The 20,774-nt window shown below is 46.5% G+C and overlaps 1 protein-coding gene across 2 annotated transcripts in view; it reads left to right on the top strand.

Annotated features, from left to right (window-relative positions):
- The window catches only part of PIK3CA (phosphatidylinositol-4,5-bisphosphate 3-kinase catalytic subunit alpha), a 136,906-nt gene extending 116,647 nt beyond the window's left edge, over positions 1-20,259 (top strand). For both annotated transcript variants that reach the window (XM_075340608.1, XM_075340606.1), the window contains exons 18-21: positions 7,430-7,600; positions 17,337-17,454; positions 17,658-17,809; positions 18,789-20,259. In XM_075340608.1, the coding sequence (XP_075196723.1) occupies positions 7,430-7,600; positions 17,337-17,454; positions 17,658-17,809; positions 18,789-19,059 (712 nt within the window). In that variant the 3' untranslated portion in view covers positions 19,060-20,259. The remainder of the gene's footprint in view (positions 1-7,429; positions 7,601-17,336; positions 17,455-17,657; positions 17,810-18,788) is intronic.
- The last annotated feature ends 515 nt before the right edge of the window (positions 20,260-20,774 follow it).

Below are 20,774 nucleotides of genomic sequence, written 5' to 3'. Positions count from 1 at the left end.
CGGATGCGCTCTTGTCCTTGTCGCTGGCCAGAGTAAAGGGTCGCAAGCTCCCAAGTCAACTTGGCTCGGTGGATCAAGGAACCAATTCTCGAAGCCTACCGTTCTGCTGGGCTTCTGGTTCCTTCAAGGCTGAAGGCCCATTCTCCCAGAGCCGTGGGTGCGTCCTGGGAGTTGCTGCACCAGGCTACGGCTCAGCAGGTGTGTCAGGCGACTACCTGGTTGAGTCTGCACGCTGCACTGTCTAGTGCATACCTACGCTCGGCAGATGCCAGCTTAGGTAGGCGAGTCCTTCAGGCGGCGGTTGCCCACCTGTAGGAAGGAGCCGTTTTACGGCTCTTTTACCGAGGTATTCTTTTACCCACCCAGGGACTGCTTTTGGACGTCCCAATTGTCTGGGTCTCCCAATGGAGCGACAAAGAAGGGAATTTTGTTTACTTACCGTAAATTCCTTTTCTTCTAGCTCCAATTGGGAGACCCAGCACCCGCCCCTGTTCCCTTCGGGCTGTTTGTTCTTTTGTGTACACATGTTGTTCAGATTGAACTGTTCTTGGTCATGGTTTCAGTTCTCCGAACATCCTTCGGATTGAATTTACCTTAGACCAATTTATAAGTTTCCCCCTTCCTGCTTTTGCACCAAAACTGAGGAGCTCGTGATGCACGGGAGGGTGTATAGCAGAGGGGAGGGGTTTACACTTTTAAGTGTAATGCTTTGTGTGGCCTCCGGAGGCAGTAGCTATACACCCAATTGTCTGGGTCTCCCAATTGGAGCTAGAAGAAAAGGAATTTACGGTAAGTAAACAAAATTCCCTTTTTTCTTGCTTAAAGATGAAAGCAAAGAAATATCAAACATATATGAATAATGATGGAAAACGTGAATAATATCAATTTAAAGTGCCACCACTGTGTGATTGTGTCCCTGCCTGTGGTAGACCGGAGTGATGGCACTGCATGGCACTGTACATAGCCAGAGAACTGCCCTTCCATAATTGCCGAGTTGGTATCTGGATCAGTGGCAATAATTTAGTATAAAGGTTGAATTACTGGTTATAACAGTGGGATCCCCAGTAAGATATCCTTCAATCCGTACCACACACTAACCAGTGATCTCTGCTTTTCTTTTTGTAAATAAAATATGGATATCTGCACAAACGTTTGTCAAATGGATACCAAATTAAGTAAATAGAAATATCCGTTTAACCCCTTTCTGAGCAAGCCAATTTTGTACCTTAATGACCAGGCTAAATTTTGGAAATCTGTCCAGTGTCACTTTATGATGTAAGAACTTTGAATTGCTTCAACGGACCCCAGTGATTCTGAGACTTATATTTTTTTTTCTCTCCTCACTAAAATAGTATTTTAGTACAAAATGGGGTAATCGGGAAAAAAATATCATAATTTGTTATGCACTTTCTCCCGAACACAATATGTGGTCAAAAACTAATGTTTGGGCACATTTAAAAACGGAAAGCAAAGAGCGCTTTTTAATTTTTGGAACGCAAATTTGGACAGGGAGTTACATTGCAGAGCCCCTGAGGTGCCAAAAAAGCAGGAAAAAACGCAAAAGTGACCTCACTGTACAAATAGAAACCCCATGAATTCGTATACGACTGCAGTATCTATTGTCAGATCTTGTCATATCCATGCCATTCCTTTTTTTTTTTTTTTTTCCCCCTCTGGAGAATTGCAATTCAGTGTACACTTATTCCAGATCGCTGTTTCAAAACAGCTGAGAGAATAAGCCCCCTTAACGACCACCCTTTTTATGCTTATCGGAGGTCGTTGAGGGGTTAAATACTTTTTTTTTTTTTTTTTCTCGTTTCTTTTCCAGTACAAATGGATAGCTGATTCCTAGTTTTTGGCTTTGACAAAACCTTATTGATGCAGTCATGTGTGGATTACATGCGGTCTTAGTGCATCTGTGCAATGGAACACATTAAAAACACGTGCGTCTTTTACCTTCGGATTCTTCCCCATCTAGTGCAGTTCTGTTGGGAGAAGCCTAAAACTCAGCACACTCACGAGAAATTGCCATGTTGCGAATTTCAAACATGCACCACAGATCAGTTTATGCTGCATGTAAAAAAATAAACAAAACAGTGGGCATGAGATTTCTATAACCACATACACTTTGCTGTAACGGTAAGATCTGGAATTTCTTGTGCAGTCCGAGCCAAAAACTCATTGCGGGAACTTAACCCAAATAGGACACTTCCACTTTTTTTTAAAAGCTTTCTCGAAATATATATACACGGTATAATATACAGTGTCTTGCGAAAGTATTCTGCCATCTTAAATTTTTCAACCTTTTCCCATATTTTAGGCTTCAAACATGAAGATAAAAATTTTAATGTTATGGTGAAGAATCAACAAGTGGGACACAATTGGGAATTTGAACAAAATGTATTGCTTATTTTAAACTTTCTTTATCATTCCTTTGGGAGACCCAGACCATGGGTGTTTAGCTTCTGCCTCCGGAGGACACACACAGTACTACACTTAAAAGTGTAGCTCCTCCCTCTGAGCTTATACACCCCCTTGTAGCCAGTCCTAGCCAGTTTATCGCTTTGTGTTCAGGAGGCATACATCCACACATGCATTCTCATCTGATTTGTTTGAATTTTGGAAAGAGTTTGAAGAAAAGCGGGTCCAGTTCTGGACTACCGGCATGTCCCTTCTCACCCCACTGTGTCGGCGGTGTTGTTAAGGTTGATTTACAAGGCTGGAGCCTTACATGCCGCGCTCCTTCACCATCCCTTCTGGGCTCTGGCTTTAAGTGGGAGCCAGCACGGTCTCCATGCCTGGCAGGAGTCCGGTCTCCATCCACAGCCCCTTGAGGATTCTGTTGGACCGGAGCACTCATCCCCAGGGACCTGGCCCTGCGTCTCATTAGCTAAGTACCTGAGACGTTTATGTGTTGGGGGTCCCGGTTCTTTATTGTATGGGGAGAGTATGCTGTATGTGATTTTGTTTTGACTTTTCCGGTGGGTTCTCTAGCTTTTGCCCGAGAAACGCGCCGATGGTGCCTGCTTGTCGGCCTCGCCGCTTAAATTCAGGCCCCGGCTTCGCCGGAGGCCTAGTTTGGTTTTCCTGCCCTCGCATGTCACTCATGCAGAGGGACAGGTTCGGCTCCTCCCGGCGGCCGTGCTACACAGGGGAGGGACACTCCCCACTGCTGGGGCGTCCCTCCTTCCCTGCAGGTCTCTATAGCCCTCCAGTTCCCGCTCTTCTATAGGAACGGCCCCTTAGTCCCGCCCCCTCTCCGCTTTGGCGGCCATTTCTCATGCAGAGTTCACTCTGCTCTGGGACATTCTGCATCTCTGCTGAGGTGCTGTGCTCTGGGGGACTGGGCTTCGGGACCTGGAGGGCACACAACACCGCGCCCAGCAGTCTGGTAAGCCATAGCCGGTCTCCGGTTGTGGACCTCTGTATATTCTCCCTGGGGTTCATTCTCTGCACAAGGGACAAGTCTCAGCTCTATCAGTGCTGTTCCAGCGGTGTCTCGCCAGGCTGGCTCAGGTCCGCACCTTCATGCAAGGTGCGTCTCACATCATTCCGCTTTATCGGCGGCCCTTGGATCCCTGGGACCTTAACTTGGTCCTCACGGTATTGCAGAAACCCCCTTTTGAGCCCCTTAGGGAGGTTTCTTTGTATCGTCTTTCTCAAAAGGTGGCCTTTCTAGTTGCCATAACTTCTCTCAGGAGAGTCTCTGATTTGGCTGCGCTCTCCTCGGAGTCACCTTTTTTGGCTTTTCACCAAGACAAGCTAGTTCTCCGTCCGACTCCGGACTTTCTTCCTAAGGTCGTCTCTCCCTTCCACCTTAACCAGGACATTTCCTTGCCTTCCTTCTGTCCGGCCCCTGTTCATCGCTTTGAGAAAGCGCTGCATACTCTAGATCTGGTGCGTGCTCTCCGGATTTATGTGTCTCGCACCGCTGCGCTTAGGCGGTGCACCTCTCTTTTTGTGCTAACCACAGGGTGGCGCAAGGGTCTCTCTGCTTCTAAGCCGACCTTGGCCCGTTGGATTAGATCGACCATTTCGGACGCCTACCAGAGTACTCAGGTGCCTCCCCCGCCGGGGATCAAAGCACACTCGACCAGAGCTGTCGGTGCCTCTTGGGCATTTAGGCACCAGGCTACGGCTCAGCAAGTCTGTCAGGCTGCCACTTGGACTAGCCTGCATACCTTTTCGAAGCACTACCAAGTGCATGCTCATGCTTCGGCAGATGCGAGCTTGGGCAGACGCATCCTTCAGGCGGCTGTCGCCCACTTGTGAAGTTAGGCTCCGCCTACTTCTTAGTTTTTTCTGTTTATTCCCACCCAGGGACAGCTTTGGAACGTCCCATGGTCTGGGTCTCCCAAAGGAACGATAAAGAAAAAGAGAATTTTGTTTACTTACCGTAAATTCTTTTTCTTATAGTTCCGTATTGGGAGACCCAGCTCCCTCCCTGTTGTCTGTTGGCAATTTTCTTGTTCCGTGTTATCACCGGCTGTTGTCATGGACAGAGTCTCCGGTTGTTCCGGTTCTTGCTCGGTTCTACTTGTGGGTGGCTATTCTCCTTCAGCTTTTGCACTAAACTGGCTAGGACTGGCTACCAGGGGGTGTATAAGCTCAGAGGGAGGAGCTACACTTTTAAGTGTAGTACTTTGTGTGTCCTCCGGAGGCAGAAGCTAAACACCCATGGTCTGGGTCTCCCAATACGGAACTATAAGAAAAAGAATTTACGGTAAGTAAACAAAATTCTTTTTTGTTAAAAAGAATAAACTTATAAGTGGCGTGGGAAATATTATTCACCCCCTTTTACTTTCAGTGCAGCAAACTCACTCCAGAAGTTCATTGAGGATTTCTGAATGATCCAATGTTGTCCTAAAATGACTGATGATGATAAATATAATCCACCTGTGTGTAATCAAGTCTCCGTATAAATGCACCTGCTCTGTGATAGTCTCAGTGTTCTGTTTAAAGCACAGTATCATGAAGACTAAGGAACACAACAGGCAGGTCTGTAATACTGTTGTGGAGAAGTTTAAAGCTGGATTTGGTTACAAAAAGATTTCCACAACTTTAAACATCCCAAGGAGCACTGTGAAAGCGATAATATTGAAATGGAAGGAGTATCATACCATTGCAAATCTACCAAGACCCGGCCGTCCATCCAAACTTTCATCTCAAACAAGGAGAAGACTGATTAGAGATACAGCCAAGAGGCCCATGATCATTGTGGATGAACTGCAGAGATCTACAGCTGAGGTGGGAGAGTCTGTCCATAGGACAACAATCAGTCGTACGCTGCACAAATCTGGCCTTTGAGAAATTGCTTTCTTCTTGCCACTTTCCATAAATATATCCATAAAAAGTGTTGTTTAAAGTTTGCCACAAGCCACCTGGGAGACACACCAAACATGTGGAAGAAGGTGCTCTGGTCAGATGAAACCAAAATCGAACTTTTTGGGCACAATGACAAATGATATGTTTGACGAAAAAGCAACACAGTTAATCACTCTGGACACACCATCCCCACTGTCAAACGTGGTGGCAGCATCATGCTTTGGGCCTGCTTTTCTTCAGCAGGGACAGGCAAGATGGTTAAAAATGATGGGAAGATGGATGGAGCCAAATACAGGACCATTCTTGAAGAAAACCTGTTGGTCTGCAAAAGACCTGAGACTGGGACGGAGCTTTGTCTTCCAACAAGACAATGATCCCAAACATAAAGCAAAATCTACAATGGAATGGTTCACAAATAAACATATCCAGGTGTTAGAGTGGCCAAGTCAAAGTCCAGACCTGAATCCAATCGAGAATCTGTGGAAAGAGCTGAAAATCGCTGTTCACAAACGCTCTCCATCCAACCTCACTCAGCTCGAGCGATTTGCAAAGAAGAATGGGCAAGAATTTCAGTCTCTCGATGTGCAAAACTGATAGACACATACCCAAAGTGACTTGCAGCTGTAATCGCAGCAAAAGGTGGCGGTACAAAGTATTAACTTAAAGGGGACGAATAATATTGCACGCCCCAATTTTCAATTTATTATTTTTTCTAAATGTTTAAAATAAGCAATAAGTTTCGTTCAACTTCACAATTGTGGCACACTTGTTGATTCTTCCAGAACATTAAAATTTTTATCTTTCTATGTTTGAAGCCTGAAATGTGAGAAAAGGTAGAAACATTCAAAGGGGCTGAATACTTTAGCAAGGCTGTGTGTGTGTGTATGTGTGTGTATATATATATATATATATATATATATATAATATATATATATATAATGTATGTATGTATGTATGTATGTATGTATGTATGTATGTATGTATATATGTATATATGTATATATATATATATATATATGCTCGTTCCTGGCATTTTGGTTTTCTCCAGGATGGATATGACTTGCTGTAAATGTATGATTTTCCCATGTAGCTGGAGGAGGAAGCTGTAGCAGATATAAAATAATAAATGCGGTCACACCGGTTTCTCCTGTTCTCCGCTTTTGTCATATGGCTGCACACTGTGATTGTAGATACTAAAGTTAACTCTTTAAAATCAGCTGACACCTGGCTGGGCTTATAAAGCACTGTTGTTATATGGTTGATAAAATATAATTTTTGACATTTAGGCTTTGTCTAAAGATCAAAAAAAAATATCAGCCAATTTGCATTTTGACAATTTGTATGATCCAGTGGCTACTAGAATGCGTTGGCAAATAATTTACCAGGATTATCAAATTAATGATTAGAAACAAAAAAACTAAATTTGTATTTGATCTGTTCAGCTTAACAAAATGCTGAGAGAATTCAGGTACTCCTAAGGCTGCTTTCACACATCCGGTTTTTGCAGTGCGGCTCAATCCGGCTCAAAAACCTATGCAACGGATGCGGCGAAAAAAACGGATCCGTTGCATACGTTTTTCCACGCGGCCCGTCCGTTTGACGGATGCGGCTTGATACTGAGCATGCGCCGTGCAAAAAACTGCATCCGGCGTCCATAGGCTTGTATTGTAAATTGCGACGCATCGCGCCGGATCCGTTGCAATGCGGTTTTTTCGCCGCACAAAAAAACGTGCCAGGCAACGTTCCATCCGGCCGCCGCATGGGCTAAATATGCCGCATGCTGCACAATATGACGCTAATGCAAGTCTATGTGGAAAAAAACGCAACCGGCGGCAAAAAAAACGGTTGCGTTTTTTCCAAAAAGCGCCGTATTGTGCCGCACTGCAAAAACCGGATGTGTGAAAGCAGCCTAACCCGGTTACATCTGAGCACAAGCCTCCATGTGTCACTTAGATACACGTTTGCAGCTGGTACCTCCCAGAGAAGCAGGAAATCTTAGACTTTGACTTTACTGCACTGAAATGGAACAGAACCCATGTCCCTGCGACACTGAGGGAAATGTTGCATTCGATGGTCACTGTGTAAATGCCATAATCTCTTTCAGGATGCTTCCTTATGGGTGCCTCTCTATAGGAGATTGCGTAGGACTCATTGAAGTGGTCAGATGTTCTCATACTATTATGCAAATTCAATGTAAAGGAGGATTAAAAGGTGCTCTGCAGTTCAACAGTCATACCTTACATCAATGGCTCAGGGATAAAAACAAGGGAGAAACGTGAGTTGCAATCTTCCACGCTATTTTCTAATGTGTCTCGTATACATGTTTTTGATCTTAACTTAAGCAGTTTTCTTGAGTTGGTTGTTCAGCAAACTATCAAGCTAAATGGACAGCACAGTACAGAATATCTGTTCAAACCAAGCGCAGGCACTCATGCATCATGGCAGGGGCAAACATTTAATACACCTTCCCACCTGCTTGTTTTCCCCTCTATCTCCACCCTCCCCTCTTCTTTAATTGATAGTTCTAGCTTCAAAAAGCCTGGGAAGTGCAGAGAATTAGGGGGAAAAAGCAAGTCGTACTGTACATCATGATGGGGCTAAACATTTAATACACCTTCCCACCTGCTGGTTTTCCCTAAATCTCTGCACTTCCAGGCGTTTTGAAGCCAGAGCTGTTAATTGAAGAAAGAGAAGGTGGAGACAAGGGTGCTTTACACGCTGCAACATCGCTAGCAATGTCGCGAGCGATAGCACCCGCCCCCGTCGGTGCAACATTTGGTGATCGCTGCCGTAGCGAACATTATCGGTACAACAGCATCACACGTACATACCTTTTCAGCGATGTCGCTATGACCGCCGAACAATCCCTTCAAGGGGGAGGTGCGTTCGGCATCATAGCAACTTCACAGCGGCGTCACTTAACGGCCGCCCAATAGCAGAGGAGGGGCGGAGATGAGTGGCCGGAACATGCCGCCCACCTACTTCCTTCCTCATTGCCGGTGGACGCAGGTAAGGAGATGTTCCTCGTTTCTGCGGTGTCACACATACCGATGTGTGATGGCGCAGGAACGACGAACAACCAGCGGCATGCACCACCTACGATATTATGAAAAGGAGCGACGTGTCAACGATCAATGATTTTTGCTGTTTTTGCGATCGTTGCTTCTTGGTGTCACCATGCTGTGATGTCGCTAACGGCGCCGGATGTGCGTCACTAACGACGTGACCCCGACGATAGTTAGGTCCAGAAATATTTGGACAGTGACACAAGTTTTGTTATTTTAGCTGTTTTCAAAAACATGTTCAGAAATACAATTATATATATAATATGGGCTGAAAGTGCACACTCCCAGCTGCAATATGAGAGTTTTCACATCCAAATCGGAGAAAGGGTTTAGGAATCATAGCTCTGTAATGCATAGCCTCCTCTTTTTCAAGGGACCAAAAGTAATTGGACAAGGGACTCTAAGGGCTGCAATTAACTCTGAAGGCGTCTCCCTCGTTAACCTGTAATCAATGAAGTAGTTAAAAGGTCTGGGGTTGATTACAGGTGTGTGGTTTTGCATTTGGAAGCTGTTGCTGTGACCAGACAAAATGCGGTCTAAGGAACTCTCAATTGAGGTGAAGCAGAACATCCTGAGGCTGAAAAAAAAGAAAAAATCCATCAGAGAGATAGCAGACATGCTTGGAGTAGCAAAATCAACAGTCGGGTACATTCTGAGAAAAAAGGAATTGACTGGTGAGCTTGGGAACTCAAAAAGGCCTGGGCGTCCACGGATGACAACAGTGGTGGATGATCGCCGCATACTTTCTTTGGTGAAGAAGAACCCGTTCACAACATCAACTGAAGTCCAGAACACTCTCAGTGAAGTAGGTGTATCTGTCTCTAAGTCAACAGTAAAGAGAAGACTCCATGAAAGTAAATACAAAGGGTTCACATCTAGATGCAAACCATTCATCAATTGCAAAAATACAGGCCAGAGTTAAATTTGCTGAAAAACACCTCATGAAGCCAGCTCAGTTCTGGAAAAGTATTCTATGGACAGATGAGACAGATCAACCTGTACCAGAATGATGGGAAGAAAAAAGTTTGGAGAAGAAAGGGAACGGCACATGATCCAAGGCACACCACATCCTCTGTAAAACATGGTGGAGGCAACGTGATGGCATGGGCATGCATGGCTTTCAATGGCACTGGGTCACTTGTGTTTATTGATGACATAACAGCAGACAAGAGTAGCCGGATGAATTCTGAAGTGTACCGGGTTATACTTTCAGCCCAGATTCAGCCAAATGCCGCAAAGTTGATCGGACGGCGCTTCATAATACAGATGGACAATGACCCCAAGCATACAGCCAAAGCTACCCAGGAGTTCATGAGTGCAAAAAAGTGGAACATTCTGCAATGGCCAAGTCAATCACCAGATCTTAACCCAATTGAGCATGCATTTCACTTGCTCAAATCCAGACTTGATGGAAAAACCCACAAACAAGCAAGACCTGAAGTATGCGGCTGTAAAGGCCTGCCAAAGCATTAAGAAGGAGGAAACCCAGCGTTTGGTGATGTCCATGGGTTCCAGACTTAAGGCAGTGATTGCCTCCAAAGGATTCGCATCAAAATATTGAAAATAAAGAAGGGAATTTTGTTTACTTACCGTAAATTCCTTTTCTTCTAGCTCCAATTGGGAGACCCAGACAGTGGGTGTATAGCTACTGCCCTCTGGAGGCCGCACAAAGAACTACACTTAAAAGTGTAAGGCCCCTCCCCTTCTGGCTATACACCCTCCCGTAGGAGTACAGATTCCTCAGTTTTAGTACCAAAGCAAGAAGGAGGAAAGCCAATAACAGTTTCAAAAACAAATTCAATCCGATAACACGATCGGAGAACTTAAGAAACAACATGAACAACATGTGCACCCGAAAAACGAAACCCTAAGAACAAATAGGGCGGGTGCTGGGTCTCCCAATTGGAGCTAGAAGAAAAGGAATTTACGGTAAGTAAACAAAATTCCCTTCTTCTTTTTCGCTCCTAATTGGGAGACCCAGACAGTGGGACGTCCAAAAGCAGTCCCTGGGTGGGTAAAAAGATACCACATGAACGGGCTGTCAGACAGCCTCTTCCTACAGGTGGGCCACCGCCGCCTGAAGGACCTGTCTACCTAGGCTGGCATCTGCCGAAGCGTAGGTATGCACTTGATAGTGTTTGGTAAACGTGTGCAGACTCGACCAGGTAGCCGCTTGGCACACTTGCTGAGCCGTAGCCTGATGCCGCAATGCCCAGGACGCACCCACGGCTCTGGTAGAATGGGCCTTCAGTCCAGATGGAATCGGAAGCCCAGCAGAACGGTATGTGTGAAGAATTGGTTCCTTGATCCACCGCGCCAGGGTGGATTTGGAAGCTTGCGATCCCTTATGCTGACCAGCGACTAGGACAAAGAGCGCATCAGAACGGCGTAGAGCCGCCGTGCGAGAAATGTAAATCCTGAGTGCTCTCACCAGGTCCAACAGATGTAAACCCTTTTCAAATTGGTGAACTGGATGCGGACACAAAGATGGTAAAGTGATATCCTGATTGAGATGAAAGGAAGAAACCACCTTGGGAGAAAACTCTGGAATTGGACGCAGTACTACCTTGTCTTGGTGAAACACCAGGAAGGGAGATTTGCAAGATAACGCCGCTAGCTCGGACACTCTTCGAAGAGACGTGACCGCCACAAGAAAAACTACCTTTTGTGAAAGCCGAGAAAGGGGAACCTCTTTCAAAGGCTCGAAAGGCGGCTTCTGGAGAGCAATGAGAACCTTGTTCAGATCCCAGGGTTCCAATGGCCGTCTGTAAGGAGGAACGATATGACAAACTCCTTGGAGAAACGTGCGTACTTTAGAAAGCTGTGCCAAGCGCTTCTGAAAGAATACGGATAGCGCGGAGACTTGACCCTTAAGCGAGCTAAGCGACAAACCTTTTTCCAACCCAGACTGCAGGAAGGAAAGAAAAATTGGCAATGCAAATGGCCAGGGAGAAAACCCTTGAGCCAAGCACCACGCTAAGAATATCTTCCACGTTCTGTGATAGATCTTAGCAGAGGATGGTTTTCTAGCCTGTCTCATTGTGGCAACAACTTCATGAGATAAACCTGAGGCCGCTAGGATCCAGGACTCAATGGCCACACAGTCAGGTTCAGGGCCGCAGAATTCAGATGGAAAAACGGCCCTTGAGACAGCAAATCTGGACGGTCTGGTAGTGTCCACGGTTGGCCTACCGTGAGATGCCACAGATCCGGGTACCACGACCTTCTTGGCCAATCTGGAGCGACGAGTATGGCTCGATGGCAGTCGGACCTGATTTTCCGGAGAACTCTGGGTAACAATGCTAGAGGTGGGAACACATAGGGGAGTCGGAATTGCGACCAATCCTGAACCAAGGCGTCTGCCGCCAGTGCTCGGTGATCGTGAGACCGTGCCATGAAAACTGGGACCTTGTTGTTGTGCCGTGACGCCATCAGATCGACGTCCGGCGTCCCCCAGCGGCAACAGATCTGCTGAAACACGTCCGGGTGAAGGGACCATTCTCCTGCGTCCATGCCCTGGCGACTGAGAAAGTCTGCTTCCCAGTTTTCCACGCCTGGGATGTGAACTGCGGATATGGTGGACGCTCTGCTTTCCACCCACGTCAAAATCCGTTGGACTTCTTGAAAAGCTTGGCGACTGCGTGTTCCCCCTTGGTGGTTGATGTACGCCACCGCCGTGGAATTGTCCGACTGAATCCGAATCTGCTTGCCTTCCAGCCATTGTTGGAAGGCTCGCAGGGCAAGATAGATTGCTCTGATTTCCAGAACATTGATCTGCAGGGTGGACTCTTCCAGAGTCCACATCCCCTGAGCCCTGTGGTGGAGATACACCGCTCCCCACCCTGATAGGCTCGCATCCGTCGTGACCACTGCCCAGGACGGGGGAAGGAACGACTTTCCCTGTGACAATGAGGTGGGGAGAAGCCACCAACGCAGAGAGTCCTTGGCAGTCTGAGAGAGGGAGACAGTCCTGTCGAGGGACGTCGATTTCCCGTCCCATTGGCGTAGAATGTCCCATTGTAGAGGGCGCAGATGAAACTGCGCGAACGGGACTGCCTCCATTGCTGCTACCATCTTTCCTAGGAAATGCATGAGGCGCCTCAGTGAGTGCGACTGGCTCTGAAGGAGAGATTGCACTCCAGTCCGTAGCGAGCACTGCTTGTCCAGTGGAAGCTTCACTATCGCTGAGAGAGTATGAAACTCCATGCCAAGATAAGTCAGAGATTGGGTCGGGGTTAGATGAGACTTTGGAAAGTTGATAATCCACCCGAAACTCTGGAGAGTGTCTAGTGCCACCTTCAGACTGTGTTGGCATGCCTCTTGAGAGGGTGCCTTTATAAGCAGGTCGTCTAGATACGGGATGACCGAGTGACCCTGCGAGTGCAGAACAGCTACTACTGCTGCCATGACCTTGGTGAAGACCCGGGGGGCTGTTGCCAGACCGAAAGGTAACGCTACGAACTGCAGGTGTTCGTCGTGTATGACGAAGCGTAGGAAACGCTGATGCTCTGGTGCGATCGGCACGTGGAGATACGCATCCTTGATATCTATTGATGCTAGAAAATCTCCTTGAGACATTGAGGCTATGACGGAGCGTAGGGATTCCATCCGGAACCTCCTGACCTTTACGTGTCTGTTGAGCAACTTTAGATCCAGGACGGGCCGATACGATCCGTCCTTTTTTGGGACCACAAACAGATTGGAGTAAAAACCGTGACCTTGTTCCTGAAGAGGGACGGAGGTCACCACTCCTTCCGCCTTTAGAGCGGCCACCGCCTGCAACAGAGCATCGGCTCGGTCTGGTGGTGGAGAAGTTCTGAAGAAACGAGTTGGCGGACGAGAACTGAACTCTATCCTGTACCCGTGAGACAGAATATCCCTCACCCAACGGTCTTTGACGTGTGACAGCCAGATGTCGCCAAAGTGGGAAAGCCTCCCACCGACCGCGGGTGTGGGAATCGGAGACCGCAAGTCAGGAGGACGCCGTCTTGGCAACGGTTCCTCCGGCTGTCCTTTTTGGGCGTGACTGAGACCTCCAAGAATCTGAGCGTCTCTGGTCTTTTTGAGTCTTTTTTGACGAGGCGAATTGGGACCTGCCCGGTCCTCGAAAGGACCGATAACCAGACTGACCCTTCCTCTGTTGGGGTCTGTTTTGTCTGTGTTGCGGTAAGGATGAGTCCTTACCCTTGGAGTGTTTGATGATTTCATCCAAACGCTCTCCAAACAATCGGTCACGAGAAAAAGGCAAATTGGTTAAGCACTTCTTGGAATGAGAATCTGCTTTCCAATGTCTCAACCACAGGGCCCTACGCAAAACAACGGAGTTGGCTGATGCCACTGCCGTGCGGCTTGTAGCGTCAAGAACAGCATTAATCGCGTACGACGCGAATGCCGCCATTTGCGAGGTCAATGGTGCTACCTGCGGGGCAAATGCACGTGTGACGGAGTCAACTCGCGCAAGCCCGGCTGAGATAGCTTGGAGTGCCCATACGGCTGCAAAAGAAGGCGCTAATGACGCTCCAATCGCTTCATAGATGGATTTCAGCCAGAGCTCCATCTGCCTGTCAGTGGCATCTTTAAGTGCCGCTCCATCTTCAACTGCAACCAAGGATCTAGCTGCAAGCCTGGAAATTGGAGGATCCACTTTTGGACACTGGGTCCAACCCTTGACCACCTCAGGGGGAAAAGGATAGCGTGTATCTTTAAGCCGTTTAGGAAAACGCCTTTCAGGATAAGCGTGGGGTTTCTGGATTGCGTCTCTAAAGTCAGCGTGGTCCAGAAAAGTGCTTAAAGTACGCTTAGGGTATCTGAAATGGATTCTCTCGTGCTGCGAAGCTGACTCCTCCACAAGAGGAGCTGGTGGGGAAATATTTAACATCTTATTGATGTTAAATATAAGATCATTAACTATGGCGTCACCATCTGGTGTATCTAGATTGAGAGCGGTCCCAGGATCAGAATCCTGATCAGTTACGTCCGCCTCATCACCCATAGATTCATCTCGCTGGGATCCTGACCATTGAGATGAATGTGAAGGCCCGTCATAGCGAGCCCGCTTAGGCTGCCCGGGGCCATCGTCCGAGTCAGAGTCTTCACCCTGAGGTGTATATGCCCGTCCCGGAGCTTGGAGCTGAGGGGGACCAGGGGGCAATGATTGCACAGTGTCCGTGGCCTGAAGTACAGGCCTAGCTCGCAATGTGTCAAGAATTTGTGACATAGTGAGAGACATTCTGTCAGCAAAAGCTGCAAACTCAGTTCCTGTCACCTGGACAGCATTCACAGGTGGTACACCCTGGGTCACGTCCAGCAGAGGTCCCGACTGTGCAAGCGCCGCAGGGGCCGAGCACTGCACACAATGGGGGTCCGTGGAGCCTGCCGGTAGAAAAGTCCCACATGCGGTGCAGGAAGCATATAATGTCTGTGCCTTGGCACCCTTGCGTTTTACGGACGACATGCTGCTGGCTCTCTGCAATGTGAGAGAGTCTATAGCCAAAGGGCGACCAGCGCTATGCAATACAAAGTATTTGTAGAAACAAAATACTAAGAATACTACTGGCACAAGAGGGGGTGAGCCCTGAGGGCTGCTTACCGCCCGCTGAATAGCGGGTAAGAGGCTGCAGAATTCCTTGTCTGGGTCTCCCCGGCTCCCCTCTGCAGCTCAGCGTGTCAGCAGGAATGGCTGCCGGCGTCTGTGGAGAGGGGCGGTCCGTGGGAGTTCCCAAACAAAAGTGCGGGAAACAGTGTCCCCTCTGTGCCGATTGTGAGGGCTGGAGTATGTAAAAACGACTCCAGCCCTCAGCGCTGATGCACTGGCCAGCGTCCCGCCCCTCTCCTGACTGGCAGGTCTGGGGGCGGGAACGAACGGAAGCAGGCCGCAAAAGCCGGGGACTCGAGTTATCAGCGCGGCCGCCGTAAAAGCGCGGGCCGCGCTGAAGTCCCCGGCGCACCACAAGTGCCAGCCGCGCCGCAGTCCCAGCGGCCGGCATGACCGATTCCTAGACGTGGCCAGCGTCCCGCCCCTCTCCTGACTGGCAGGTCCGGGGGCGGGAACGAATGGAAGCAGGCCGCAAAAGCCGGGGACTCGAGTTATCAGCGCGGCCGCCGTAAAAGCGCGGGCCGCGCTGAAGTCCCCGGCGCACCACAAGTGCCAGCCGCGCCGCAGTCCCAGCGGCCGGCGCGACCGATTCCTAGAAGTGTGCCTGCTTCAGCGAAGCTGAATGAGGCCATGGCACAAGCGCCGTAGCGCTGATGTCCCCCGGCGCACTACAACACCCAGCATGCTGCGGTGTGAGCGCCAAATGCACGGGGACACAGAGTACCTTGAGGAAGCAGGGCCATGTCCCTGATGTACTCCGCTCCATCCAGCATCTTCTCCAGGGGCTGTAGATGGAGCACGGTCTCAGTGCCTGGAGACCAGTAAATCCCACTTCACCCAGAGCCCTGTAAAAAGGGATGGGGAAGGAATCAGCATGTGGGCTCCTGCCGCCGTACCCGCAATGGGTACCTCAACCTTACAAACACCTCCGACATACAGTGGGGTGAGAAGGGAGCATGCTGGGAGCCCTGTATGGGCCCTCTTTTCTTCCATCCGACATAGTCAGCAGCTGCTGCTGACTAAAAACAATGGAGCTATGCGTGCGTGTCTGACCTCCTTGCGCACAAAGCTAAAACTGAGGAATCTGTACTCCTACGGGAGGGTGTATAGCCAGAAGGGGAGGGGCCTTACACTTTTAAGTGTAGTTCTTTGTGCGGCCTCCAGAGGGCAGTAGCTATACACCCACTGTCTGGGTCTCCCAATTAGGAGCGAAAAAGAAAAATTTTTTTTTTGGGTTTGGTTTATTTGTCCAATTACTTTTGACCTCCTAAAATGTGGAGTGTTTGTAAAGAAATGTGTACAATTCCTACAATTTCTATCAGATATTTTTGTTCAAACCTTCAAATTAAACGTTACAATCTGCACTTGAATTCTGTTGTAGAGATTTCATTTCAAATCCAATGTGGTGGCATGCAGAGCCCAACTCGCCAAAATTGTGTCACTGTCCAAATATTTCTGGACCTAACTGTATGTCGTTAGTGATGTTGCAGCGTGTAAAGCCACCCTATAGAGGCGAAAACAAGTAGATGGGAAGGTGTATTATATGTTTTATCCCTGCCATGATGCATGAGCGCCTGTGCTTGGTTTGAACAGTCATTCTCTGTTGACAGTCCCTCTGAGTACCCACAGAACATTTACTCTACACTCTACCAACATGCAGCTGCCACTGCTGAACACACAGAGCTGGGCTAATGCATACCATTTCAGTCTTCCATTTGTCCTGGCAGGAGCAGGTTGCTACTCCCTACATGATGGATCCCAAACTGAGAGGCAGTTTTCAGCTCTCGTGGAGAGTCGGGAACTTATTTCCAGAGCCCCCCGAGTAGTGACATCAATCTCCTGCATTACCTGGAAATCTGCTCTGCATAACTGTTTGCTAGACCTGCTGCTAATGTGCCAAGCTGGCGGAAGGCCTCAAGCCACACATCACAGGCCCAGACCACTGCCCTAAATTTACCTGTTAGCAGCGATCCGTCCTGCAGCAAGTAATTGCATGCTGCTATAACTAGCACAGTTTCTTCTATTTCACTCACTGGCGAAGTGTGAGGTTATCAGGGAGGCATGGTATTTCTCCCCCCCCACCACCCACCCCTTATCTTACCCGCCCCTCCCTTCCCAAAAGGCAATGGTGAAAACTATCTTGTGTATATTAGTAGAGGATCCAGAAGGTTTGTGTGCTTCCAAGGCACAGTGAGGTACAGTAGGGTCAAGGTTTTGTTTGGGATCTATTTTACAGAAGTCCTGAATATTTCCAAGTGCAAGAGGCCTCACTAAGCATGTCACGTGTGGCCACTTTTACTTATAGAAATGATCACTAGGCCTCTAATCCATCTGCCTCTCTTCTCTCTTAGGTATGATGCTGCCATTGACTTATTCACTCGATCATGTGCTGGGTACTGCGTTGCCACTTTCATTCTTGGAATAGGTGATCGTCACAACAGTAACATTATGGTGAAAGACAATGGGCAAGTACGTTGGAACCTAATGTCTGCTTAATTTCTTCAAGTTTCACAGTTATGATGCAATAAAGAGGTAGTTGTAACTGCAGTGATGTCTTAAGTCTTTGTTTTATGCTGAGCACTGGTGAGGTTGTATAAATGATACAGTTGGTGGTAGTTCTTCACATAGCGTTTTCTTGTGTTTTTAAAACTGAATTTTTTTATTTTTGTCAGCTATTTCATATAGATTTTGGGCACTTTTTGGATCATAAGAAGAAAAAATTTGGTTACAAGCGAGAACGTGTACCATTTGTCTTAACCCAGGACTTCTTAATTGTGATCAGTAAGGGAATTCAGGAGTGTACAAAGACCAGGGACTTTGAAAGGTAAGAAAGAAGAGTAGCTGTAGAAATTAAGGCATGGGAACACTTTCACACAGGACAGTTTTGCCCCCCCCCCCCCAAAAAATCTAATAGAAATTGTGAAGCCTATGATGTCCTTTTTAAATGGGAACATAAAAATTATTATATCTTGAATATGCAAGTCTGACTGTACTCTTCAATTGAGCGGGACTACGCTGCAATACCAGTCTTAGGCCGGTTTCACATTTGCGTCATTTTTACGGAAACTGAATCCAGCACAGATGCAGTACAGTTCATTTATTTACATTGGAAGCGAGACACCATGTGGTTATGTGCTTCATACACTACCCGCATGTGTCCACATGGTGTCGCGCTTCCACTGTAAATAAATGAACTGTACTGCATCTGTGCTGGATTCTGTTTCCGTAAAAATGACGCAGATGTGAAACCGGCCTCTTAGTCTCTACTAAACAAAGTGCTTTATTGATCAAAATGGCCTTGGCTGGTTTCCTATATGCACGTCAGAAAGCTGATTGACAGGTATGACCCTTGGCACCCCTAAGGATAAGGCACAACTAGATCTTAAATGGTAGGTTTATTTATTTACTTTATTTTTTTTGTAGTATAATTTTGGGACAATATAAAGTGATCCGTCAAACTGTCCCATTTTATCACAGTTGTACTTGTCTGTATTTTATACAGTGTGCCAATGAAGTCATTTAGTGGTAACTATCCCAGCCAGCATCCCTATTGGGCAATGAGTATTTCTGTGCTGGTCACAAGTCAGTGTCCCTCTTCCAATAATCTTTCTCAGTCGCTTCATTGGGGGACACAGGAACCATGGAGAAGTGGTCGCTTTTGCTCCATGGTTCCTGTATCCACAAATGAAGACTATGAGAAACAGATTTTACAGTGCGCATCGGAAATAGTCATTTTACTTTTTTAGTAAGTAGTAACACTATGGGAAATTCTTGACGTCACAATATTTGTCTTCTCCTCCTAGGTTTCAGGAGATGTGTTACAAAGCTTATTTGGCCATTCGCCAGCACGCCAATCTGTTCATCAATTTATTTTCGATGATGCTTGGCTCTGGCATGCCTGAACTGCAGTCTTTTGACGACATTGCGTACATTAGGAAGACACTGGCACTGGACAAAACTGAGCAGGAAGCTCTGGAGTATTTCATGAAACAGATGAATGACGCTCATCATGGTGGCTGGACAACGAAAGTGGACTGGATCTTCCACACGATAAAACAGCGAGCATTGAACTGAGCCGAAAAAAGTCGGTGGTCTTGCCAGCCACTTTGTGGGTCACACACTGCACTATTAATATGGACAAGCAGCATAGACCAGCTGCATGGGAATTGCACAAGTCACAAAGAGCATTACTATCACAGAAGGCGTTACCAGAACCATTAACACTAACAGGGTCTACAACACTAAAGGAATACATTTCAAGAGTCTGGATTTCATATATTATGCCTTAAGGTCAAACAGGAGGCTAACCCTCTTAACTTGCGTTTTAGCACCCAATGTATATGGTCATGGTCTGTTTGATACAAATAGAAGTTTGCCATAGAGAATATTTTTGTGATTCCCATGTGCGTTTTGGAATGCTGATTTCTCTACCTTGGTGCAGTAAAAACTAGGAAACTGAAGGGCACAACCCTTCCCAAATGCCTCACAGTATTGTTTTTAACTGCAATGCAACTTTAGATGCGCTTGACAAGTGTCCATTTTTTTTTCTTTTGAAAATGAGATACCATACAAGTCTTGTGAAGAGGATAATGGTCTTGTTCTGTCTTTCTCCTTTATTTTTGTTTTTCTAAGCCTTTGTTTTATACTCTGCAAAAGTTGCACCGTTGTTAAGAACACAACTTTCCTGACGTGTCTGATATGCACACTGTACCGGTGTGTGGTCATTGCGAAACTGAGAGGTATTGTGTACGTGTATATATATATTATGCACAGGCGCACACTCGTATGTATATATATATATGTATGTATTACAATATTCTTTTTTTTTGTTAAATACTACAAAATGAGACCAGAAGGATTTTGCATTGTTTTAAGATAACTGCTTATTGCACTGAAGAATGTTGCTCTTATATTTTTTTTTTTTTTTTTTTTTTTTTTTTTTTTTTTATATATAGTCTTCCTCGACTATGTTAAAAAAAACTAGGTTTATTTTAATCTTCCCTGTAAGCATTTTCTCTTTTGTTTCAGAAGTTATTTTGAGTACTATGTATCCATGTTCAGTTCTCTGGATGTTTTTGTTTTTTTATAAAGGTTTATGCAGTTATGTTATGTTATTCCCAATCCCCCGTCTTCTGATGCCTGCAAGTTTGAGTGTACCTGACTTTATGTATGCCTACGGTTTTTGCACACAGATACATTTATCCATTAAGATTTACGTAAAATAAATTTACAGATGGCTTTTTTTATAAACTATATTAAACTCCACTACTGGAAGTCAGATCCACAGATTCAGATTTTATACTTATACCCTACAATGGTGTATATATATTATTACACGCCCTGCTTTTTTGTAGCATATCTGAGCCTGATCCAGCATGCATCATTTTGAATTATTTCTGGGGATGTTTGACGACCACTGACAATTACTTAAAAAAAAAAAAACAAAAAAAAAAACAATACAGCAGCATAATGTGTGGACATTCAAGTTCTTTCATAATCAATACGCCTTTCCTCAATGAGTTTGAGGACATTATGTTCCAATAGGACTTTACTGTAGAGTTATGAGGACACCAAGCAATATCTGGGGTTCTGTATTCTGCTGAAGGTAGGGCATACTGCAGACATGATGTTATAGGGCTCTATACGATGCTGAATTCATAGATGGCAATACGTTTTAGAACGTATTTCTATTGTTTTTGCTTTTTAATTTTGTAAAAAATGATACTGTGACATCTGCTAAAAAAATAAAAATTTAGGTTAGGCTAAGGCCACACAAGCATTTAGCATGC

The sequence above is a fragment of the Anomaloglossus baeobatrachus genome, chromosome 3, assembly GCF_048569485.1.
Source record: "Anomaloglossus baeobatrachus isolate aAnoBae1 chromosome 3, aAnoBae1.hap1, whole genome shotgun sequence".
NCBI lineage: Eukaryota > Metazoa > Chordata > Amphibia > Anura > Aromobatidae > Anomaloglossus > Anomaloglossus baeobatrachus.
The sequence above is the reverse complement of the archived record's forward strand: the minus strand, read 5'-3'. Positions and strand labels throughout refer to the sequence as shown.